The sequence below is a fragment of the Eschrichtius robustus genome, chromosome 18 (assembly GCF_028021215.1).
Source record: "Eschrichtius robustus isolate mEscRob2 chromosome 18, mEscRob2.pri, whole genome shotgun sequence".
NCBI classification, from domain to species: Eukaryota; Metazoa; Chordata; class Mammalia; order Artiodactyla; family Eschrichtiidae; genus Eschrichtius; species Eschrichtius robustus.
The window spans coordinates 52,845,285-52,872,290 of record NC_090841.1 but is presented as its reverse complement, the minus strand read 5'-3'; the positions used below and the strand labels follow the sequence as shown (position 1 = coordinate 52,872,290).

General features: G+C 38.7%; 1 protein-coding gene across 2 annotated transcripts in view; it reads right to left on the bottom strand.

Annotated features, from left to right (window-relative positions):
* Positions 1 to 27,006, bottom strand: part of SLAIN1 (SLAIN motif family member 1) — a 52,223-nt gene that overhangs the window by 13,592 nt on the left and 11,625 nt on the right. Inside the window, exons 2-3 of one of the 2 annotated variants that reach the window (XM_068526723.1) lie at positions 23,700 to 23,839; positions 1,228 to 1,377 (exon numbers count right to left, since the gene is read on the bottom strand). In XM_068526723.1, coding sequence (XP_068382824.1) covers positions 1,228 to 1,377; positions 23,700 to 23,839 — 290 coding nt within the window. The remainder of the gene's footprint in view (positions 1 to 1,227; positions 1,378 to 23,699; positions 23,840 to 27,006) is intronic. The other variant, XM_068526724.1, reaches the window with a different exon arrangement.

Genomic DNA, 27,006 nt, shown 5'->3' with positions numbered 1-27,006 from the left:
AAACATGTTTGTTACTTAGTCTAAAGAACTGCTATCTGCATGTGCTTTACAGTTCACATATCAACAGTCAGCACGTCAAGGCATTCTCCAATCAAAAGACACAGAGTGGCTGAATGGATAAAAAAAAAAACAAGACCCATCTGTACTTTTCCTGTTTTCATTAAGTCACCAAAAAACAACCAACACACCACTATGACAGGAGAATGGCAAGACAGTATGCACATCTTCACGTGTTCATAATTCATACATACAAAACCACTTGTTTTGTTTTCTCAAATTCAGTTTTCATAATTCAAAAATCCACTCTGTGCTGTACACTAAAAAAAACTGTTAAAAAGGTAGATTTCAGTAGATTTCATGTTATATGTGTTTTTTTTTTAACCACTGTAAGACAAGAAAAATCAATAATGCTAAATCTGCATCCCATTAGCTTAAGTATATATCTAAAGGCATGGTACAAGAATACATATCTTGTACACTTTCAATGAATAATCAGACATGCTTGTCTCTGGTAGTAATGGATTATATATTTTAAACTAAATTTTAATCTGGTCCATTTTTTAAACAGGTACAAACAGCAATGCTTTAAATGGACAAGAATATCACACATAAAAGGCACACATCCATACAGGGAAGCACATACAAAACCTTCATAATTTAGAATCGTCACAGGAGACTTGTAGTCACTCATGAAAGTGAGAAAGTAATGGCTTGAGATAAGAGAACCAAGGAAGAAAGGGCTGAGGGGAGAAAATTATAGGGATGGAATCACCAATGCTGAGACAACTATGAGACCGTCATCTCATAAAAAGCTACTATAACTATTCTTTCTACATAGCCCTGACTTAATAAAAAGCACCAACAATTTTTTAAACAGCAAGATACAATAAAAGTCTGATAATCTTCAATCATAATGCAAATCATAAAGACCTTTATTTTGTTCAACATTTAATTTTAAAAGCACATTATGCATTTGGAAACACATAATTATATATATATGCATTTGATAAAGAGTGAAGGCTGCCTACTACACGCAATTGAGAGCAGATTAATGACGTTAAAGTACAAATTAACCCTCGCCTTTGTCATACCCAAAGTAAGTGTGCAGCGACTCCCCATTGTGATAAGTAAGATTACCCTCAAGCTTTTCAATGAAAGGTGGATATTTAAGCTGTGTTTAGGACTGATTTACAAAGCAAGCCGCTAGACGAGAAGTTGAAATATTACCTGTTCTTTCAGGTGTTAGTATTGCTTTATTTGAGGTTTTAGAGAAGCTGGGAGTATTAATGCCATTGCTATAAGGGCTGAGTCTTGCCACAGGGCTATAAGGAAAAGCCAGTGAGACATTTGAAGGGAAGAGACTCCGCCATCGGCTAGCTGTCACAGAAGCAGAAAATAAACAGCAGCAGTTAGCTATACAGAAGCAGACGTTGACTTGTCAGAGGGAGAAAGGGAAGAGGTTAGAAAAATGAAGAGACAAAGCAACTTTTCATTCTTTACTGGCTCTCACTTATCTAAGGGAAAACATACGTAAAAGCGGGCTATTTGTGAAGCAGGGCCCTATTTCTACCTTCATTAAGAACCATTCAATCAGTGCCACCTTGATTACAGTCAGTATGTCTATATAACAGTGAAAAGTTGTTTTTAATTTCCTCATTACAAATGTTTTCTATCTCTGCACAAAAATTTAACTGTTTTAATAATATAAAATGTTAATGTCAAAAGAAAAACTCAAGGAAACTTATCTTTAGAATTATGGGAAATAGTTCTTAATATTAACTGTTCAGAGTCCTATTTTCTTTCCTAAGGTTTATTTTCAACCCATTTAATATTAATAAATGTTGATCAAAAAATTATTATGGAAACTTGTTCTTGGATTATGGAAGAAACTTAAAATGACTACTGCATCTACTGCATCTCTGCTTGAGTCCAAAACAAGTTTTATGGAAAAATGATCTACAAAAATCACAGAAGGATATATATACACCAAAACTTAGTGATAGTTATTTCAGGTGGCAGGCATAGAGGTAATTGATAATCTGCTGGATTTTTTCTTTATAAAAAATGTTTTCCAAATTTTCTGCATTGAACATGTGTTATTTATGTAACTTTTAATGGTAGGATTATACCTATTATTAATTTAATACTGTAAAATAAGGAACAAAAAGGAATTTTACCTGCATCGGCAGATGATCTAATTGCACATTATCTCTCCTGTCCTAATTAACATATTTCCCTCCTCCAAAATTACCAGCCCCTTGGATCTTGGGATCATAAAAAGACCCTAAATTGTAAAAAAAAAACTTAAGTCACACCTAAAATCACTTCCTCTCTCTTCATGACATACAAATTACTGTGCTAGTCAAAATCCACTTTTCTAAAAAGCAATCACTCAGACACGTGCTAAAGCAGGACATGAGGGAATAGATGAAAAGTATAAATTAGGTTAAGTTTCACTTTGAGCAATAACTTCGTTATATTTGCTGGAAATTCGACAAAACTTGAAGAAACAAGTATAAAAAGAACTGCTTTGAAATGCACTCCCAGGACACTTTTAATGAGAGATGCTAATGAGCAAATAGCTAAAAAGTATTCAAAAATGGGCAGTGGGGTTGGAGAGGAAGAAACTGTAGGCTGTGGGCAGGCAAAAAAGTAACAAGGTCGAATCCTGAGACTGGTAAGGTCCTTGCATAATAGCACCACGGTTATTTATAAGAGCAAATGCTTCCTGTTACTTCAGCAAGAATTCTTGAGAAACAGCACCATCCCATTCAAACAACTACAGAAGAAATACCTTTTCCTTATGCAGATGGAAGAACTAGCTGAGGAAACTACATTCACAGGGATTCTGCTTTCAGAATCCCCAAGTTTCACGAAGGGGTCACTGCCAGGAAGCCTCGTTCCTAGTCGAAACCAGTCACGTCACTTATCCAACATGCAATTCCCAATCTGTGCCAGAGCAGAGACGTGCAGAGCTGGCACTCCCTTCCCTAAACCATCAGATATTGTAAACCTGATCCCAAAACACACTGAGAAGTAGGGGTTAATATGCAACACACACTAGGTAGCTCTTCTCACATCTTCAATCTCTATAACTCAAAGTTTCTCATTAAAAATTCTGTATTAAAAAACAAAAAAAACCCATAGTTCTTTGTGACAGCTAACTTGCTTAACAGTTGATGTTATGTTACACCAATACGATCACTCGCCAGGCAAATTACAGTGACTGCGTGTTCTCACCCACAGATGCAGGCGACAACGCATCACAACTAACCAGCATTCATTACTCTGCACAATAACTACTGTGACCCGGGCCTCCCAGCACAATGGCACAGCGATTGCGGCTGTGACAGCAAGATCCCAGCGAAGAACACAATTAGCATCTATTGCAAGAAGAATGCTCTGCATTGTGCTTTGGCATGGAGGCTTTTTAAGAAGAGGGAGGAGAATTTTTGCAGAGGCAAGCTAACAAAAGAACGATGTTATATTAGGGCCCGAGGTTGTGGTGGAGGAGGAGAGGCGAGGGGAGCGGAAGCCATCGCATCCTAGTTATTCTTCACTGTGTCGCTGAAGAATTGTAACAACTGTAACAGGAAGCATTTTCGTAGAGAATAAAAACAAAAAGAACTTTTCATAGGGCAATTTTGTTTTTTCCAATTAATTAATTTAATGGATTTTCCGTATACACGAGGATGTCAAATTTTTTTGAGAGGCTTGATGATGATCAAAATGACCCTAAGAAAGGAGCAAGACAACTTTTGATAAAGGAGAAAATGGGTGATGAACTTCTGAACAGCTAAGTTTTCCTATCCTCCTACTCCAAAGTTCTCTCGGTAAGTCAAGGGCTTCTCCAACTTGGATCAAACGTATCATACTTGGCAAGGCTTTCATTCCCAAATACCTAAGTTAAACTCTCTCCCAGAACACTTCTGTCTGCACACTCTCTGTGGTCCTACTGCCACTTCCTTCATCAAGACCTCGCCACCTCTCACTAGATTATCGCAGTCTATTCCTCCGCCAAGTTCCGGCCACCAACACTGCCCTCAGAAAGCTTGCTCTGAGCGTGGCTACCAAGCTTGTGTTGGTCCTTGATTATTTTAACTGTGTTGCTCTCTTCCTTTCTAAAGTAGCACAGTGGCTTTTCATCAAATACTAGATCTCAGGTACTCCAGATCACCTCACTAGGACCCTTATCCACTGCCCTATACCTCACTGCCCACATCTAGAGTGTTTCTAAAGCTTCCTTGTTAAGAATACAATTGGTATTGGTTAAACTTTCAACTTTGCCACCTTCTGTCTAATAAGCATTTTCTACTGAAATAAATGTGACAAAGTACTAAGTTGTGGACAGATACCTCAACTTTCTGCAAGAAACTAGTTTGAGTGCCCAATGGTCTACTAGGTTATTTTTTTTGTACACCTTCAAAGTTGTCTAACTTAAAAAATAAATTACACTATATCTGTGAAGCTATTTTTTGTACATCATTAAGCAAAGTATAACCCCCCGGCAAAAATCAATTTGATAAATGCTCCAGTGATGATAATATCAAGAAAAATCATAAAGGATAGGTAATGGGATAGGTTTAAGAAAGAATCTAAATTTTTAAAATTTTCCACACTAAAAATTATTCCTAACAAAAAAGTTCCCAGAAACCATGACACTCCTACCATGCCTTGATCATCTTTGCCTACACTCATAGTATATATAGTAAATATGCAAATTTTTGTTGAATATATATATATCCATGCATATAATCAAAATCTAATTTAAGAATGCAGTATGGCTTAATTCACATAAAAGGAAAAAGAGTAACTGATTTAATATGTAAATCTTAGTGATAATCCTCAAAAGGACAGTACTGCATCTACCTAAAAGAGTTCAAAATAAAGCAACACTCTATTCTGGAAATAATCATTTTCACACTTTCCCCTTGTTATAGACAGAGCCAGTTGAGTACCCAATACAATGTCTGGTACATAGTATATAATCGATAAATGTTGAATGTGGTCAAAATCTTGGCAAGTTCACTAATTCTCCCCTATTTCAAACTATTCTACCATTCTTACCTTGACAGCTAAATGATTTTGCCAAATTTCTTAAACTTAATATAACTACAATTTAGTATATCTTTGAAGACAAAGGTGAGTCTAGACATTTCAGCCCAGCTTGAGGCCCAGTGAAGAAATATACCTGTAGGAGCACTTCGTGAATACTTCCCAGTAACCGCTAAATTGTTGAACTTTATGTGTGTGAATCTTCTGGTTTCGAGCTAAATGATTTTATATCACTAACAGCCAGGTCCTGTGCGGAGTAACTGACGCATCGGATTAAACAGGCTTCAGCCTAGATGAGCTAGTTCCTACAATGCACAGTTAAAGTGAAGGATTGTGCCAGGATCAGTAGTTGGTGGTAAACCATGCAAGAAGGCTACAAAGCTTCCTCAAATTCTTGAGATGCCAACATTTCTTAAAATCAAAGAAACCATATACAAAAGAGCTGAAAGTGTGTTTAGTGGAATTTCTATACACCCCACTATCAGCGTAGCATCCGAGTTGGTTTGAGTTGGGTGAGTGAGTCCTGGAGGGCTGGACTCTTACTCTGTCTAGTGGCTTCTATCAGTACAGCCACACATCTAACCAGGTGCTATGGTCTGATTTTTTGTGTCCCCCTAACATTCATATGTTGAAACGCTAAATCCCAAAGATGACGGTATTAGTAGGTGGGGCCTTTGGGAGGTGCTTAAGTCCTGAGGGTGGAGCCCTGAATGGGAGTAGTGCCTTATAAAGAGGCTCCAGAGAGATCTGCCACGTGAAGATACAGGGAGGAATCTGCAACCTGGAGAGGGCCCTCACCAGACCGTGCTGGCACCTGATCTCGGACGTCCGGCCTCCAGAACTGTGAGCAATAAATTTCTGCCATGTATAAGCCACCCAGTCTGTGGTATTCTGTTACAGAGCAGCCTGAACAGGCTAAGGCATGGGAAGTTATCCTAAAAACAAGCCCTACTCTACTTCTCCCATCTTTTTTTTTTTCTTTCTCATCCAAGAACAAGACTCTAAAAGTCAAAACTGCAGTTTTGCAGAGACCATGGCTCACTAATTTCCCACATCCTGTCACTTGTCTCTCTCACAAAGCAGGTGATCTGGCGCATCACTCCAGAAGGCTGGAATGATCCCAGCAGTGTGAAGAAATCAGTCTAAAGCAGCCCTAGAAATGTTTTCTTTCTGCAGTTTTTAATAAGCCTGATGAAAACTCATTAACAGCAAATCTTAGTTCTGTTCTACTAAAATTCACAGGACTGCCTTCTACATAAGTCATATTTTTGTATCTCCTTGCTCGTGGCTCTTCTCAGCTACCCAAATGTATATTCTCCATCATTCCCTAAACCAGGAGCTGCTTTGAGGAACTGGCCAACTATCTGTGTACTCCTGAGCCAAAAAAACAAAAGAGTCTAGTGCTCTAGAATAATTCAGACACCCAACATTTACAGACCACACCCAGAGTCATTCCTTTATTCAACATTTACCAACAGATACCAAAAAAATAAAGGTCAGTCTCCAGGAGCGATCTCTTCCATAGGTACACACAGCACATAGTTCTTTTCCTGCTCAATTCCCACAGTCATTCTGGGAAATCTGCCTGGCCCCTGTGCTCCCACCTGCTTTTCTAAAATTCATTTTTCTCTTCATTTGAGTAGGCACCCACCGTGGTGGCTCTCCAGTGCCAGATGCTACAGATACTGAGCTGGGTAAAATATGGACACTGTTCTCCCGTCCTTCCCACTTCAATTTCTAAAGACCAGTAGTGCAGAAGACAGGCAAGTAACACGAGCACAAGCGCCATGACAGCACCATGAAGTGCGCACAGAGCAAAGTGAGGACAATGGTCAACTTTGAGGGAATCCAAAGACTTCACCAGAAGACATGATGTTTAACATGGCCCTTGAAGGTTGAGGAGCTTATCTCCCAGGGTACAATGCCATTCTACATATTCATTCTGGATAACACATGTGAAGTCATGGAGGCATGAACAAGCAGTGCATATTCAGGGGATGGCCGATGTTAGGACTGAAGCATAGGGTATATGTGGAGAAGAGTTAGGGCTGGAGAGCTTGGGAGGATCCGTTTCTGCACGGTCATGTATAGCAGAGGCTTTAATATTCAAGTACTGTCTTGACTTTGAGAAGGAGAAAGTCATGATCAGATATGTATTTTCTGACGACATACAGATGATGGACTAATTGGGTAGAGACTGATGATTGGGAGACCAGTTAGGAGGCTTCACAGTGCAGCTGGTGAGACACCACGAGGTACCAAACTAAAGTACTGGCAGAACATTTGGTGAGAACATGTTAAGCCACATCTGAGCTGAAGTGGAAATATCTGGTGAGCCAATGAATACAGAGAGTGGAGAAAAGGAGTAAGGCAAAGCTAACACCATGGATTCTAAGACACAGATGCCGTCCGCTAAGACGGGAAACATGAGATAAGCACGCTTAAGAAAAAAATGAATTAAATTCGAGATACTTGTAGGACATGCCTATGTGCTCGTGTCCAGTAAGGAGTCAGAATTCAGGAAAGAGGGCAAGAGACAAAGAGATCAGGGTACATCAACAAGTGTTAGATGAAACCGCAGGCACGAGTGAAATCACCCAAGCAGAATGTAAAGAAGGAAAAGAGAAGAGGCCTAAGGAAGGAACATTTAAGAGTGGGTACGGGGAGGATCAGTAGAGGTGGCGGGAGATGAAGGTGGGTTTTGTGGGCTCTAACCTGTAGATTAGAAGGCAATAAACATGCTGAGAAGGCAGAGGCTGGAACAGAGAACCTGGCAAGTATTAACAGTAATGACCGGCCCACCACTGAGACAAGCACACGTTATCACCTAGGTGAGTCTGGAGAGCATATCTCCGTGATAATACTAATCTCAACAGGCAAGCCTAAACAAAACACTTGAAGATGTTAGCAAGTGTCCTTTTTATGATTCTCTAAAGGGCATTTATGTCCTACTGGTTTAGGTTTAGATAGTTGAAGTGTGGTGGCCATATTACTCATGGAAATGTCAAAGTGACACCACCTTTGTCATAAATAAGTAAGGGAAAAAAAGCCCTAGTGATTGAAGGTTATTTGCCACTGGGGAATTTTAGAGATCTAGGGTAAGATCTTGGTAAGAAGAGTTAGATGTGGGTCTGGAAGGGCTAGGTGGCTGTATTCAATGCCTATGAAAGTCAGAGATCACAGCAACAGGCCAACACAAGAGTTGGCAAACATTTCCTGTAAAGGGCCAGGCAGTAAACATTTTAGGCTTTGCTGTCATATGGTCTCTGCTGCCACCACTCAACTCCGCCAACTCTGCCATCACAGCATTAAAGCAACCACAGACAATACATACATGAATGAATATTGCTATGCTCCAACAAAACTTTATTTATATATACCAAGAGCTGAATATCATAGAAATTATGGGTCATGAAATATTACTGTTCTTTTAATTTTTTTCAACCGTTTAAAAATGTGAAAGAGGCCATATAAGAACAGGCAGAAGGCCAGGTATGGCCAAAACTTGCCAACCCTTGGACTACTATACATACAGGTTTTGTAATATTCCCTCTGATAAATGCACAGGATTAGAATTCTATTTCAAGGGTACGTCAAGGGTTAAGACATAACAACGACAGCCAATAGCATTCTTCTTTACTGTCATTTTTCATAGCATACTGTAATAAAGACCAACAAAAGACTAAAAAGACATTGGGCACCAGAGTTCCAGTCTCCATCCTGCCACAAGCTGGTTCTCAGATCTGGAGCAGATCAATGTAACATCCTCGTGTTGCAGTGTTCTCATCGGAAGAGAAGGTATGTTTGTCAGAGGGCAATAAGCAGGGCTGTGGCGAGTATAAGACAAAAGTTTGCACCATGTATTCACAAACTACAAAGCATTTTTTAAGGAAAACTACTGAAAAGTTACAGCAAGTTGGGCAAAAACGTTTTCTAAATTCTGAGGGAAAATGTTCTGGAAGCTGGGTGGGAGAAAGGAGAGTGCAGAAATGATCCACTCTTCCACTCTTCCCAATACTCAGGCCGTTTAACCTGCCTTCTCAAAACGATGGGCATGCTTTTTACGTTATAGCTCATCTAGACGATTTCACAGGCTTAATCTTTCCTCAGCTGTTAGCAACTCAGAAGCAAAGTACTGGACCTTGAACTTTCAACAGTTTGACCAGGATAGGTCAACAGTTCTCACTTATTTACCCAAAGACTACCTCAGAGGAAACAAACGTCCCAAATGACACATTTTTAAGAAATACGGTTTCTTCCAAACCACAAGCTCCTAAGTCATATCTCTGAGTCTTAAACAATGATGTTCTTTACCACAGAGTCCCGGAAAGTAAAGGAAAAGGAAGCAAGGAGAGATTAACAATCATTCAACCTTTCCGCGTTTATTCTTTCTTTTATACAACAGGTAGGCAGGCCTCGGTTCCAAGGCAAACAATTAGAGGAATTCAGCTACATGGTCCTTCACTAACACCAGGTACAGAGTGGTTTAGGATCAGCGAAGCACAGGTGACATCAGCTCTTTTAATACTTTCTGTTCTCCTTATATTGGCAGGAAGTTGTATCCAGACCACGGCATTTTGCTCTAAGCCCACAAACCACCGGGGCAGGAAGACCTCCATTTCACAAACCATCCTCTCCAGAATAAACTTCCTAGGTGATTATATTACAGCTTTACATACCTACGGCCTACAGAAATGCCTGGACTAAGCTTCAACAAGGGAACTAAGAACCCTAGGAAAGACAGTATTTTATTGGTTCACTCTTACAAACTCTGACTGCACAGACTGAGGTGAAGGTTTTCTGGAGTAAGTTCACAGAAGGAAGTACTGCTGACTTGGCTCCAACCCGTGCCCGCCCCCTGAAGTAGTAACATATGGCTTGCGGCTTATCTGATCCACTATTTTTACTGGGTGAACTTGAGCAGCATTAATTTCTGCACAGCTCTCCCCGGCCTGATAAGCAAATGGGATCTAGGAGGTCCTTCTACTACTCTGAAACAGGTGATCATACTGCTCTTTCCCAGACATACAAAAAGTAAAGAGGATTCAACTATTATGCACATGCCAGTGGACTGATATAAGGAGAAAGGCTAAAGAACTAGTAGATGAGGTCCTTAATTGGTGTAATTGGTATTCTTAGGGGCTATTTAATCAGAGTAAGTTAGTCATCACCCCCAAGTCTCTCAATCTTCAAATTACAGCTAGAAAAACCTACTAAGTTAATTTGAATCTTTTCCCACAGGTTCAGTCCATTCAACCTACAATGACAAATGTAATGATTTAAAATTATATGTTTTATATATGTATGATACATATATACCTATGATCCCGGAACATTGTAGATACTCAGTATTTAAACTTCCAGTTATATTCAAAATGTAATAATTCATAAAAACATGACTTACATCCCACCTTCAAAAAACATCTAATAAAACAGTTCATTTACGCATATAAATAATACCTAGAGCTAATCAAGAAAGTCACTTTCAACATTAGGATTAAGTTTAACATGTTAGGTTTGAAAGTAACTAAAAGATGGGGTATACCCTCAATGATTGGCAGATAAATGTTTAATATTTGTTGAATGAGAGTTACAAAATTTCACCACGAAGGAGTGTTACTTGATAACATTTATTCCATAGGGATCAGAGTTTTATAATTATTCTTGATCTGAATTTCATAGTTAAAGTAATCTAGCTGGTTGAAGTATCTCATCATCATGATTAAGGCATTAGACCTTTCCTACTTCTCAGACCCTAACCAGTCCCAAGACCACATGCCGAATGCTCTTCTCTCCCAGCTACTACTGGATCCTTCTCAGGTCTTCTCTAACCAGGACAATGGTCTAAAAGTAAGGCTGGAAAATGAGAGTTGGGAAGGGAAATCCTGTGGATTGTCAACTTGTTTCCACTTAATCACTGGTCAAAACTGAAGATAAGCTGCCAGCTTTAAGCACACATGGACCAAACCCAGTGTTATCCGGGACAGGAGTGATCTCTACGACTTCACAAGTCACCATCGTCATCAGACTTCCCATCTGCAATTAATAGGGGAGATTAAACATAAATCTAACTTCAGTAGTAATTAGACTTCAAAGGCATGTTTAAAAATTCCCTTGTACAGAAGTCATTTCTCCCTTAGGCCTGACTGCTATGGCTTACATCAAATTTAAGGACAGTGAAAATGGCCACAGAATGTGAGAAGAGGGCCTATGTGAAAGTAACAATGTAACCTGCAAAGAACAAGGGAAAAGAGTGACCTAAGAATCTGTCAACCATGCGATGTTGTCATGCGGATTGCAGACGGCTGCTCTCAAGTTAGACTGCAGCCACAACGCAAGCCGTGACAGCCGGCTGGAACAACTTCCACGTTCTACACGGCAATAATGAGATAAGGAAGATGCTACGGAATCTAATTCTATGAAGAAATAGGCTAGATGATCTCACGTTTGAATATAGTGGGTTCCCCCAGTGAACACTAAGGATAGACTAGATAACCAATAAGAGTCTTCCTGCCCTTGAACATGTACAGTGTGCTAAGAATCCAAGCCCAGTAGGCTAATAGAAAGCACTAGAAGCTCCTGAATAGAAGAGTGATGGAAATGGAATTTGAACCATCCTTCCTATTTAGCATCTCCTGGGCTAGGGTTCTCTTCTGCCAGTAAGGGACACAATGTATGTGGCCTACATTCCAGTGGCAGAAAAGGCCTCTGACCTACTAGTCTTGAGTGGTAGTAGAAAGTAAACATATCAACATAAATAACGGAGCTTTGACAAAGCAAAAACTTTTTTTGGCCCTAAAACTAACCACTTCCATGATTTTATTAAAATACCTGCATGGAGAAGAACATTCAAATATACATAAAGGATATAACAACCAGATCCATTTGGCAGGAGTTTTGCTTTGGAATTTGGGGACACTTATATAATTCGTATATAAGTGCAACTTTAAGTAGACAAACCAGCACCAGCTTGTTGGTACCTGACTCCCCGTGGTGAAAAGGTTAGACATTTACTGCATGCTCACCCTCTCTTGCCTTCCATTCCACCTCAGTTTGACAGTTCTATCTGGACACTGTCAAGGTTTATTGTATTTTCGTTCTGTGCGATAGCTGTGCTTCGGACAAGCTTTAAGGTGATCACTGGATGTCAAGCCACATAAACATGGCATTTCAGTGTTTTGGTGTAGTAAGTACCATTAACTGGAGAACTGAGTATTGTGAAAGGACCACAGCAAAGAAAAGTAACTGGCACTAGACCCCAACAACTAGGGTAAGGACATCATAAGCCTTCAGAGTCAACTAATTTTCTTATTTATCTTTCTTGATTTCTCCTAGGTCATCTTGGTGACCTAGGGTTTCTAGATCTCATGGATCTCTCTCCTGGTACTTTTCCTGCCATTAAAATAGGGTGCATAGAGTAAAATTTTCTAAATCTTTGCAGATCCAAAAACCTCTCCCACTTGTCTCCACAATTTATTATTTGCCTGGGTACAAAATTACAGTTTGAAAATAACTTCCCCTCAAAACTTTAAAGACAATATTGCCCATCTAGCATCCAATATTACTTATGAAATATCTGAGATCTGTTACTGTTGTAGATAACCTATTTCTTCCTTTGAACATTTTTAGGATATTCTCCTAAACCCTGGAAAATGTGAATTAAACCAGGATGTCTAGGTGTAGGTCTCTTTTCATCTATCCCAGTTCATGCTGAGGGCGTGTCTTTTTTCAGCTCAAAGAGATTTTCTTCCGTTATTTACTGATTTTTTCTTCCTCTAAACTATCTGTTCCAGCTTCTAAAATTGTTAAAGATTAGAGGTTGCAGATCTGTCCTTCAAGTGCCCTAACTTCTCTCAATTTTCTCTCTTTTGGGGCAATTCCTTTGTCCAATTCAGATAAGCAGCTTGGTTCCTAGCCCTCTCCAATTCTATTTCAGTACTTGCAAGAAATTAAAAATGACTAAAAGTAGTAATAATTTGACTACTGCTCTTCCTAGCAATCTGTTCTTGTTTTAAAATTGTATTACTCTCTTGAATCTGAGCACACTGAGCTCTCTATTCCCCTAGTTACTTCTTTCCTACAAAGTCAGCTGACCTGTTTATTTTGTTCATGCTATTAGTTTTCGCAAAAAGCAAGTGAGACTTGGTTGCTGGTTCGTATTTAAGAATAAAGGCTAAGTTCATCTGAATACAGGTAACTGGCGTGAGTTTCTTTGGCACCAGTATAGGTATTACCCCAACAGGCCTCTAAGGAAACTAACAACAGACAGTATGTAAACAGGTGGAGTATTTCATAAGCAAGTTCCCCATAGGTGCCTGCACATGCAGAAGCAGAGTGGCTGAGATCCCAACAGCACAAAGGAAGGTCTCTATCCTAGGGGTGGAAGGCGGAAGGCTTCCGAAGTTCATCCAATACTCCTCCCACCCTCTGCTCAGTCTAACATGGACACCTGAAGTCACCTCGAGCTCTGCTTCTCAATCAGACCTCTCTGCCTTCTTTAAAAATAGGAATCTGGTTGGACCCTGAAGATTAGACATCCCCACCACTTGCAGTCATCATCTTTAGCACATGCCAGCAACTCCTACTGCTAGAGTATCCTTTTCCTGAGCCCACTTTCATTATCTAAAAATGCTATGAAAATGGAAAATCACACACGATTACATTGCATGTGCATATATACACACTTATATGAATACACAGGCACACACAAGATGACTAAAACCTGAATTTCAAAAGATTGATACTTTTACACACACATCCCGTTCACTGAAATACAATCTTACAAGTGGAAAAATATTAAACTCACAAGTACAAAATGACAAGAGCTCCAAAATTCAAACACGTGAAACTTGTCATTATATAAAAGTATAAAGCTCCATGTATTATAAATAAGTGAGACTATCAAAGCCTTATATTTTCAAAGTAAATTAAGCACCATGAAGTTTGGCCACATTTTAAACTACTGCTTCTCACAGGAGGTCACGCAAGAAATTCAGGATATTAATGAGAGAAGCAGGAGAAAACATTTCCAAGTCTAACTAAGTTAAAGAATCATCCTAAAAAATGCTAAAGCTCAACTGCAACACCCCAAAGAATTTCTAAAATCACTATTTCAACTCTCCAAATTTTGCCAGATTTCACAAAAGGGTCAGTCTTGTAAGACAATTCAGATAATACCCTGTAGCTTTCCTGTCCAAAGTCATGTCACTCCTTTGCTTAAAACTATTCAAAGGTTTCCCAACCATCTTAAGAGAAAGTCCAGAGTCCTTAACTCTACTTTCCTTCAGAATCACTCAGCTCAGGTTTTCTCCCTGCCAGTGGTCTGCCAGTTCCTCTCACTTCACGAGTCTCATCCCATCTCAGGGCCTTTCCACACGCTGCTCCTCTGGTCTGGGCTGCTCCCCTGCCCTCCTCTCCTACAGAGTTACCTGCTGAACTTTTGCTGACTCTTCAACATGTCACATCCTCAGGAAAGCATTTCCTGGCCACACCCCTCAGACTCAGGTCCATGAACATCATCATGCTTGTTTTAAGGGAAAGGAAGAAAAAAGAACAAGAGCTGCCATCTGTGTCATCTGTTCCCTGTACTAGACTGCTTGCTCCAAAGGCCAGATGCTGAGTTCATCTTGCCACAGTACCCTTAGCCCTTAGCACTGTGCCTGCACCTAGCAAGTGCTCAATACATTTACTTCATGGTTTAGCATCTGAATCATCTTTCTTGTCAAGGCCCAGTGTCTCAGGAAAGGTGTCTACAAATTCTTGCAGAAACTGACTGTTTTGTAGAGGTCCCAAGAAACAGGTATGAGCACCTACCAAAATAAAATTTTACTGCCATAAAGGCAAGTGTAATCAATCATCAGAGTAGTGTGAAAGCAGGAAACAACTGCTTTGGGAGAATCTCTATCATTTCTTCTCATTGGGGTGGGTAACAAAATAGCATGTCAATTATGTGTTCATTATAACAAACATTATGCACTGTCGTAAGTTATTGCTTATTTTGATAAACACCTTTCTAATCATGGTGGAAATGCAAAACAAAAACAAAAAAACAAATAGAAACACATGCATAATTGGCAAAAGAAAGGAAAGGACAATTGTTTAGGAATATCTGGCAAATACATATCTATGTTGCTGGATATAATGGTATAGAAACTGTGAATTTCATGGGAACACAATCCCTAATTGTTTGTTACTTACTGTACTCAACATCATTCCTAATAATGAAGCAAATACACTGATGCTATTCGGAGCCTAAGAGCAAAGCAAGGATGTGATGGAAGCACGCAGATGTGATGCATCTTCAACTTCCAGCGCACAGAGATAATAGCAAATGTCAAGAAACCCTGTTTCTGCACTAAAATTTCAGTGTGATTCCAGATTACTTTTCCAATGAGAAAGGGAATCCTTTACAGAGCTTACCTAAAGTGAACCGCACAGACTAAGTTTTAATTTTGTGTTCCAAATGTGACAGAGCACCTCAAGACTGGAAACACGAGCTGGCGGAGATAGCATCTTGGGCCCCGCAAGGAGAGACTGGGCAGCCTCCAGGAGACAAGACACTCGATAAGCTTCTTAATGTCTCAGTTCAATCTGTGTGGCTTTTGCAAATGAAAAAGGCCACCTTCAGAGCCCTGGGTTAGTCGACAACTTTCTTCTTCATTGGCTAAGTTTAGAGAGAAACACTCCATCATAACAACTGAGACAAGAATGGGAACTGGTGTCATATGAAGATAACAGAAAAACTCAGCTAAGAGGTAATAGCTATTCACATCTGCTTAGTATATAATCCCAGAGGAAATGAGAGATGGTCCCAGGGAAACATGACCCAAGATAGCTAAGTGTGCAGAGTTACACTATTGGTGCAAACTATACCCACACTCCTCAAGTGTGACCTGTCCTGATTCAATAGTTATGGACACTCAAGAATCTTAAGGCAAGATAAGCTTTTATTAACTGGCCCCAAATTAACTGAGCCACATATTGGGTGTTTCAAATTACTTAGATAAGCTTTTGGATCATTATTTGGTTATCTAACATCCCAGCCTCATGACATGGACTTAACAAAAGACTCTAGATTAGCCTTATTCCAATTTAGGATATCATGTGAGTTAATGCTACCCATGAAAGTTCTACGGGTATTTGTTATTTACATTCTAAAGGGGTGGAGGAAGTGGGGAAGAAGAAAGAAAAGCATGTCAGAAATGAAATATTAATACATATAGATCCGAGAAGAAGCAGGAGAAAAGGAATAGACCACAGAGGTCCTCTTGAATTTTCTACTATTCTTGAATAAACTACACTCATAAAACTTCAATTTGAGATCCCTAACTCTACCAAGTATCTTTATTTATAGGGAGAGAAAACAGACCCACCCCCCCCCCAAAGAAAAAAATACTCTTCGTTTTCTATAAATAGCCAAACTAAGAGGATTCCCTGTATTTTTTTGGTTCAGTCTCTGAATAAAGAACTGCGTATTAGGAATGTGTCCATATATTTACATGGCACTTCACATTTTTCAAAGTAATTTCACATTCAACATTTCCTGAAATCTTTGTAACAGCCCTGTGAAATCTGTTAAACGTCCCCACTTATAAGCAAGACATTGGAAACAAGTGACGTGCTCTTAACCACAGAGTCAAGTAGGGCTGAGGCACTAGATCAAAAACCCTTCCCCCAAATTCATTCATTCAACTATCAGCATTTAACGCCTACCAGCTGACAGTGCTGTTCCAGGCACTGGGCGGGTGACAGCAGGGAACAAAACAGACTCAAATCTCTACCCTCAGAGCTAACATCGTAACGAACGTGACTACATAATTTTTGTGTGTGTGGCTTTGGCTAACCGGATGCCATTTACGACACCAAATGTCCAATTAGTTTCTTTGCTCTAAGGAATTTAAATGTACTCAAATTAATACATCACAGAAACCAACCATTCAGAGCTTAAAACATGTTTGACAACTTAGTAAGCACCGGCAATTCAAAAGGAAACTGAGGTACAGGTCCCCCTAGCCTCAGATGCTTAATCTATGTGACAAAAAAGGGACACACATGTTAAAAATTAAATTAAAAGACGTTCACAAAACAGGGTGCTTCCAAATGGAACATAACAAACATTGTTAGGAGCATTTTCGAAAAGGGAAAACCAACCAAGAAAAAGAGGAAATATTATTTTAGGTTTTCTTAATTTTATAGCAATAGATTGTAGATTTAGAAGTATTGAAAGATTTAACTTTCAGCAATTAGTTATTTTACTTTTAACATAACTTTCTGTACATTATCCAAAAAAGCCATTTATGTGATTCCAATATATTAGGAAAGAGACTGAATATTTAGAGGCTGAATATTTAAGCCTTTATTATGTCTCCTTCACAAACGTCTTTATTTAACCCCTTACAGCAAGTCTATAAAATAAACATAAATGTAGAAGAGGCTGAGAAAGCTTAAGTAACTTGCCTGTGCTGACTACTTGATACATAAGACTTTACAAATTATACAATTTGAATATTAAGACCAGTTTGGAAAAGGGAAAAATAAGTTTCAGGAGCCACAATAAAGTTGCAATTAATTTAATTAATATTCAGTTAAAATATTAGTCAATATTTTAATTAAAGTCAATCTATATTCCCTATGAGAATTTAAGAGTATTGGATACATATTGATCATCTGTAATATATATACCCTACACCAAAAATAATTATCCTATTGTATTTTGAGTTCACTTAACCAATTAGCAAAATTATAGCTGTGACAACAAAGCTTTTCTTTTAGCAATATCTTACAAGCAGTCATAATGTGGGTGCTCACTCCCTATAAAATTAAATCATATAAAACATTTCTTTTCCATCATTTTCTTCAGAAAAACAAACCTTCTTCAAAGGGCAGGATTTTAATAAGCCTGTTCTCACACCTCAAGGCAAGACTTGAACACTTCGCATATATTCTCCCATAATTTACCAAGTTTTGTAATCTAGAACCAGGGTCACAAAGTTGTCAGATATGAATGAAGGTTATTAGAGGACCCCCCCAAATCGAGAAGGTAGGCAACAAGAAGAGAGTTAGGCCCTTCAAGAAGTTATAATCCAAATGAGCTCGTTAGCAACTACACAATTAGAGACAATTCTAGGAGAAATGGTACCCTGTGTACCTGCAGAAACAGAGGTTGACAAACCCTTACTCAGATGTGTTCCTGGTGATGTGTGGGCCTTAAGCAGAGAAGACAGCTAATTTGCAACCAAGAAAACAGCACAGGCTAAGTTCCTAGGGTACAAGAGGGAATGAGAAAGAAGAGATGTAAGACCAAGGGACCCAAGGGGACATAAGGTCCACCCACTAGATAGACTTTGGCTCCTCTTAACTATGGCCCCTCTTCACATGTTCTCAGGGAATTCATCTTTAATTGTTGAGTAATTTTCTTCCCAAAAACATCAGGATCAGGAAATAAAAACCAAATATCTAAAATACTTGTTCTCTAATAAGCAGCATCTTATCTGAAGTTGCAGGCTAACGTTAAAGAACATTTACCTATCCCTTGGTAAAAGAGTGAGAGAGAGAGAAAGAGACAGAGAAAGAGAGACAGAGAGGATAACTTTACCTTTCTTCAAAGCTCATCTCTAACTGCTCCTTTTCATGGCAGTGGATGGTCTTACTGAACAGTTCTGGGGTGGGGGAATGGCTGGGAGAAGCATGTACAACCACTAATCATTTTGCAACAAAATGCAGTGAGGTAAGTAAAAACCAATTATTTTAAAGTAAACATGCTTGTGAATGGAAAAGCAATGCTGCAAGTTGATACTTCAAGTGACGCCAGTCTTTCTTCTGAAAGAAGGAGATGGCTGGTAAGGAAAGTGGTGCAAAGACTTCACCCCATCTTGAAATATTCAAAAGCAAAACTGAAATTATAACAGTAGTAATTGTGACACTGGGTTCATAAAGAATTAAACAAAAATTCATTTATTTTAGCAACAGTGTCTAATACAAGTCAGGTTCCCTTCTGTAGCTGGTGTGATCAACAAAGTCCCTGTCCTTGGGCAATTTATATTCAAATGAAGATATAACCCTGGTCTCAAAGAAAATGCTCAGTGATGTTTGTTACTTGAAGATACTGATTGTTCAAGAGAAATGAAGTCTAAACAAAAAGAAAATGCTTTATTAGGGAGTTACTTGAAACTTCTAAAATACGTGACACACATTATTCCAATTAAACATTTATGCTATATAATGAATAAAGTTTAAGTTAAAACTGTAATTAACTGATACCAGTTAATTAGCTGTCACTGACAAAGAGTCCCTTAAATGGAATCCAGTAAGAATTCTTCGATATGGAGGACTAAGTATGATTTCTTCTCTCATTTCTACAAAACCACACTAGAATGACAGCTAACTCAAGTCTTGTAAACCTACATGGAATATCGAATAGGAGAGGAGATACTATCAGACTAAGAAGAGTCATTTTATTTAGAAATGAAAAAACAGAAAAACATTAGGTGACGGACCCAGCTGGGTTTCGATATTCTCTGCTCTGAGGGTCCACAGTGAAGGATAAGTGAACAAAGACCTGGAAAAGCTCTGGAACTGATGGTGCAGGTACCACAGAGGGTAGGGAGTTCTGTGGTGAAACAAACACAAGATGACTGCTGCAAAGTCTACGGGAAGAGTACCAAAGCCCTCGGGCTCCCTCCCCAGCCCAAGCAGCTGCTCCTCTCCTGCTTTATCAAAGACAGATTTCATCACTTAAACTGAAGCAGAAAGCTGCTAGATTTAAGATACCTCACACATACAAGGGTATCTTACAAAAAAACAGAAGGATTAAGTGAAAGTTTGCAAACTACATGGTAAACTCAGTGAGGGCAGGGACTTCACATCTGTTTTGGTTACTGCTGGATCCTCGTTACCTACAGTGGTTCCCTGACACATAGCAGGTACTTAATAAATATGCAGCCAAAGAGTTTAGCAGACGAGTTTTTTAATCTCCAAGAAAGCAGAATGTTCAAAAAAAATCAAGAATAAACAAAAGAAGAGAAAAATATAAAATCTGAACATCAATCCAGGAAATTCAGCATCTGACTAAAAGGAGTACCTAGAAAGAAAGAATAGAGAAAACTGGAGGGGAGGGGTGATTACAAAGAAATAATGCATGAAATTTTGCAGAGCTAAAGTTTCCAGGCTGGAAGTGCCCACTGTCTAACACACACACACACACACACACACACACACACACACACACTGCAATTTCAAAATACCAGGAAGAAAAGATTCTAAAATATCCAGTGTATTTTAAGCAGAAAGATCAAAAATGAGAATGGTACAGGATTTCAACAGCAATCCTCAAGCTAAAATATAATGCAACACTGCCTTCTAAACTCTGCTGGAAATGGTTTCTAAACTAGAATTCTACGTGTAGCCCGAAGAACAATCAAGTGTAAGAGCAGAGGTATGATAAAGACATTTTCAGACATATGACGTTCTCACCACTGACCTCCCACATACCCTCTTTCCACTTCTACTCCTCACAAAGAGCAACAGGAGAATATACTCTGCTAAACTAGGGAAGATAAGGAAAAGGAAGCCTCTGCATTTAGGACACAAGCGATACAATGCAGAAGACAGGATGCGGAATTCCCAGGATGAGAGCAAAAGGAAGTCCCACCATGACAGCTGCGCACAGGCCTACAGAGAACAAGGTAAGACTGCAGTAAGAATAGAAGGCACTACCAGGAGGAATGGTTAAACTAAATAAATAAAAACCCTTGGTGGGTGTCTATGTCTAACCACACTGAGGATGTTTCATTTGGAGAGTCTAAGGGTAAGTTAATGACAAGGATCAAGAAGATCAAGTGTCTTTTTACAATTAACTCAAGGAAAAGCAGAGTTAAATGGAAAAAGAAACATAATGATAAAATATTGCATGGCTTCGATGTAAGTCTTGCTATCATAATCCATACTGATGTATCCTAAAATTGGTAAAAAGCTACATGACGGAATATGTGGAGAAAAAGTATAGCGGGGCGGGGGGGGGAGTTAAAAATGAAACCTTCACCACCCAAAGTAGAAAGCCAACCGGTAATGATTAAAATTGATAACTCAGGCAATAGCCATATAAGCCTGGAATTTAAAAAGAGAGGGTAGACAAACAAAACCAGAACAAATAGCTTTTGTTAGGTAACTGCATCTGGGTAATAAAATGGGCATGAGAGAATGGGGTAGGAATTTGCCCTTTTCCTTATAATGTCTGTAAGACTAATGCTTGCTAAACTATAGATGTACTGCTTTATAAAACATGTTAAGTTTCAAAAATTTTTTTCATCCATTGAACAACCTATTCTAATCCATTACTTCTTATCTCATAATGGGATTATGGATTATGGATCTTTGAAACAAAAGCATTTAGTCTCACAGCAAAAGAGGATTTAGGTTTATATACAAATTTAGTAAAAGACTAATTTTGAATTTGAAAAGCTAATTCTCTGCTCAAACTCTTTTATATGAAATTTAAATAAATTACACTATGAATAAAACTGCAATTCATGTCCTCATGACCTCACAATTTTGCTTTAGCCCCTTGCCAATGAAAGGAAAATAAGATAATAAGGCACTTAGTCTAAAATCTCAAAAGTAACCACCAACTATGATTATTTTTAAATTACATTATGTTACATCACGTTAAATTAACACAGCCTCTCCTCTATTTTTAAAACCAACCTTGTATGTAGATCTACCTTGTGTGCAAATGAACTATAAAGCAGGGGTCGGCAAACCTACGACCTGAGTGGCCCAAATCCAACCTGCCCCTGTTTTTATAATACCCACCAACTATGAATATTTTAACCATTTTCAAAAAAAGGTAAAAACCAAAATTAAAAATCAGAATATATTTCTTGACACATGAAAAAAAAGTCACATGAAATTCAAATCTCTGTCCACAGTTAAAGATTTACTGGAACACGGCCTTGTTCATTAATGTTTGCATCTATGGCTGCTTTCTAGTGATGGCAGAGATTGGATGGCCCACAAAGCCTAAAATATTTACTATCTGATCCCTTTCATATTGTTGACCCTTGAACTAAAGGATTCTAATTCTGAATTTCATTTGAATTTTATTTTTATTTTATTTCAAATGAAACCGAGCAAAATTCATATATAAAAATATACATATAAAAAGTCCTTGAATCAGAGGTATTTGAATAAGGAACCTTACGGATGGCCTATACAACCTTTGAAAGAGAAAATAATGGTCCGCTTAGGGCCACTCAGGGAAGTGGGACCAGAATCAAGACCAGAGTCTCGGCTCTGAGATGGCTGTCCTCTTAGACACGCATCTGTCACCAAAGTTTTAATCCTAGTATGCCTCTGTTCCTACTCCACTCTTCAACTTTCTATTACTACCTCACTTATTTCATTTTAGTTAAAATGCTAATAAAACATGCTAATTTTTAGTTTGGCCTTCCCCACATATTTAAAACAGATTTCTGTTCATATTTACTGTTGACTGTGCCAATAAAGCAGGATGGAATACTGGTTAAGGACAGTCTTTGGTGTCAGGGAGACCCAGGCTCTGGCTCTGCTTCCAAGGACCACTCTGCCCTCATAATCCTCTCAACTTCTCTAAACTTCACTTTTCCCACCTCTAAAAGTGAGTGTAGTACCTACCTCAGATGAGCAGTTAGAACACAATGAAAAATGTCAAGAACTTAATGTTCTGACTGTCAGAATTGAGAGCTCGAGAAGTGTTACCTATTATACTTTGTCTTATCATGTCCAAATATTTTATAAGCATTCATTATCCTTGAAGAGTTTTATAGGCAGTGTTCTCAAACCTCAGTGTGCATAAGAATCACACTGGTGACCTTGTCAATGCAGATTCCCTTGGCGCTACTCTCAGCTACCCTGATTCTTTAATCTGGAGGGTTAAGATTAACCCTTAACCCCATTTTCAAGCTCAAGTGTGATTTGGATGCGAGTGATCCACGGAATAAAGTGCACCTAGATAATGAAACAGATACCAAGAGGTTAAGAGACAAGCAAAAGCCTAAATAATTACAGCCTTAAGTACTAGTCCACTTTATCAAAATAGCAAGGAGCTGAGTACTACTCATTCCTTTTGCTTTTTTTTTCCCCTGCTACAAATATCCTAATTACTTTTTTTTACTTAAACTTATGTTGGGCTCCATAATTAAATGTTACATACACTATGAAGATTATCCCCTAGTTTGTAAAGGTTAGGACTTCCAGTTATACATCCAAATAAACATTTAGGGAACTCACAAGGTCAGTGCCCAGGTCCCAGTGGAACCCCAGTTTACTATCTTGGAATTCAGCGACACAACCTTGTAACCATCCCCAGAGAATGTAAGACTGGCCCATTTTATGTACTGGTACATTCATACACAGAAAGAAAAAAATAGAAAAATAATATGTATTCCTACAACACTAAAAGAAGCTGAAAATCTGGCTAAAAACAAGCACAAAACTAAATATATTCTACAGCGAGAAACCCTGATGTGTAAACACATGAAGTGAATCACATGCAACAGCTGCACCTCAGGGCAAGGTTTTTCAATTCAGTGTCTATTCCAAAACCAGCAACAAAACCGAGCGGACAGTGGCAGGAGTTTGAGGATGCCAGTGTACGGGGTCGCGGTTACCTTGCTCCAGTCTAAAGCACAGGGAACGCCTTGCTGCTTCCATCTCCGGAGTCGGATTATCTAGGACATGTCTACACCACTGCAAAGGGCTCAGGGATTTCTCTGATGACGGGAATGTCTTTGAAGAGCCAACGTATAACCTTAAAAAAAGAAATCTACATTATAGGGATTATATAGCTACACAGAGATTACCTCTCTTCTACTTGAGAAAACAACATGTATTTAACAGTTTCTATCAAAACACACCTCACATTTGATTACTTCAAACACCAAAATCATTTTTAACAGATAAATATCCCCTGGTAGAATATGACACTTTCTGTAGCTCGGTGGCAAAGAGGACTTCAAAAAACTATGGAACAATGTCTCAGAGAGTCGGAGATCTGGGGCTCTTGCTACTGAACTGACCTGGGGCACCGTGATGATCTGCTCAGCTCACTTATATTTCTAGAAGTGAACATTTTCATCTCTCTTTGACAACAGAATCTTATGTGAACTTGGGCTAATATACATAAACGTGATGTGGCAAACAAGGCAAGTCTTATTTGCATTTAACAAAAATAAGTCTAAAAACAAAAGTCAGCTGTTTGATCCTCTCAACCCTTAAATAATCAGATATTTCCCCTGTCTTAAATCTACACGAAATTTGATGTGTGCTTCTTTCTCATGAAAGCCAAACAGCTTTCAAAGATATGTTTTAGGAAGAGTTCACTTTCAGCATCTACGCCATTGCACAATAGTGGGCAGGATTCCAAATAACCACCCTGGGGCACTACAAGTCATAACAAAGGTTTTCTCTCATTGAGGTACTGTTTTAAGGTAGGTTTTAGAATATTTTCAGTGATAGGGTTATACAACAAGGTTTACCTTGAGAATTAACCAACAGTTGACAGAAAAAAGAAAGAAAATTATAATCACAGGCTCTAGTAACTGACCTTGCTATATAAAGCTTTGTTCTAATTACAAATCTCATTAAAGTAATACTACTTCAAGCAAAGTTACCGTAATTCTAACGGGCAGGTGTTCTTGAACTAACAGACTCCATTATTCACTTGTACTGTTATCATCCAGTCCACCACCTATTCGAGTCATCTATCCCAGAGGGTCGGGGAATGTAGTATTTAGCAAATTATTCTTATGGTTCGGGGTTGGCAAGCTTTTTCTATAAGGGCCAGCTAGTAAATATATAGGCTTTGTGGCCACAAAGTCTCTGTCATAACTACTCAACTCTGCCTCTGCAACCCCAAAGTATCACCGATGATAAATAATAAGTACGGCTGTGTTCCTACAAACTTTATTTATAGATACTGAAAGTCGAATTTCCCATAATTTTCACGTATCAAAATAGTATTCTTTTGATTTTTTCAATCATTTAACAATGTAAAAATCTAAGCTGATCAGCTACATAGACCAGGCAGTGGGCCCAATATGCCCACAGGACACAGTTTGCTGACTCCTGTCAGGAGATGAAGATTCTAAAATCTCTCTTTTAATCAGCTTGACAGTAATCCTAATATATCATTCTTCCCTTAGAGTGTGGACCACCATCCTGCCTTCATTGAGAGTATGTTGGTTAGTTAAAAATTCTTATTCCTAGGTCCCACCTTGGCCTACTCTGTCAAGATTATCACCAGTCTATGTAGATCCTTCCCTTTTGCCCTTCCTCGCTGTCAGACCTCTGCACTGTTACTGTGTAGCTCTCTCTAGACCCCTGTCCAGGACTGGGTAGCTCACTCTAGACCCCCAAGTAAAGGTTAGTCTAAGCCAGTTGTTCTCAACCTTTGACGTATTAAAATCTCTCGGAGGATTTGTTAAAACACAAATTGCTAACACCTAATTGCAGGCAGCTCTAACCTACCTGATTCAGTAGGTTTGGGGTAAGACCAAAGAATGTGAATGTCTAACAGGTTCCCAGGTGATGATGATACTGCCATGAGGAGACCACACCTTGAGAGGGACGCACTGTGCTGAGCCAATCGTGCCAGTTCCATTAATCCCACTTGCCCAATGACTGGTTTAGGCACAAGCCTTGGACACAGTCCTAGACAATAAAAACTGAGGGGAAATATTTTGATGGGCATGTGAGCAAGTTTCTCCTCATGTTTAAAGGGGTCACAAAAGCCCCAATTATATGTTGCCTACAACAGGGGCACTTTAAATATAAACACATGGGTTAAAAGTAAAAGGACAGACCATTGCAAAGACAAATAAACAAAACTTACCCACAAAGAAAAGCCCAGGCCTAGAAGGTTTCACTACCAAATTCTACCAGATGTTTAAAGAAGAATACCAATTCTTCACGAATTCTTCCAAAAAAATAGAAGAGGAGAGAGCACATCCCAACATGGTCTATGAGACCAACATAGCTATGAACACTGATACCCAAACCAGACACAGACATTACAAGGTAAGAAACTAAAAACCAACACCCCTCATGAACACAGAAGCAAAAGGTCTAAATGTTTTAGCAAATTTGGTACAACCATATATAAAAGGGATACTTCATCATTACCAAGTGAGGTTTATCCCAGGAATGAAAGGTTGCCTTAACATTCAAATACCAGTGTAACTTATCACATATACTAAAATAGAAACACCATATGATAATCTCAATATACAAAGAAAAAAAAAAAAACATATGACATCCATTCCTGATAAAAACTCTCAGCAAATTAAAAAAGGGAGGAAACATCCTCGATCTTATTAAAGGCATCTACAAAAAAGGATCCTTAACAGTGAAAGACTGAACACTTTTCCCCTACTATCAAGAGCAATACAAGGCCTGCAGGTTCTAGCTAGCACAATCAGGCAATAAAGAAAAACATTTGGATTGGAAAGAAACAAGTAAATCTGTCTTTATTCACAGACGACATGATCGTCTATGTAAAAAAATCATCTATGTATAAAGGAATATATAAAAAAGATACTAGAATGAGTTTAGCAGCAAGACTGTAGGATACCAAATCAAAGTACAAAAGTATTTCTATATTAGCAACAACCAGTATTTTTGAAATTTCACTTCCCATTTACACCAGTATGAGAAAAACCATAAGATGCCTAAGGATAAATCTGACAAAAGATGTCGAAGACCCATACACTGAAAACTGCAAAACATTCTGAGAGAAATTTAAAAAGAAACAGAGAAACGGACCATGTACATGGGTCAGAAAACCAAATATTGTTAAGATGTCAATTATCCCTAAATTGATGTATTTAACAAAATTCCAATCAAAATCTCAGCATGCTTTTTGTAGAATGTGAAAGCTAAAATTCATATGGAAATGCAAAGATCCTAGAACAGTCAAAA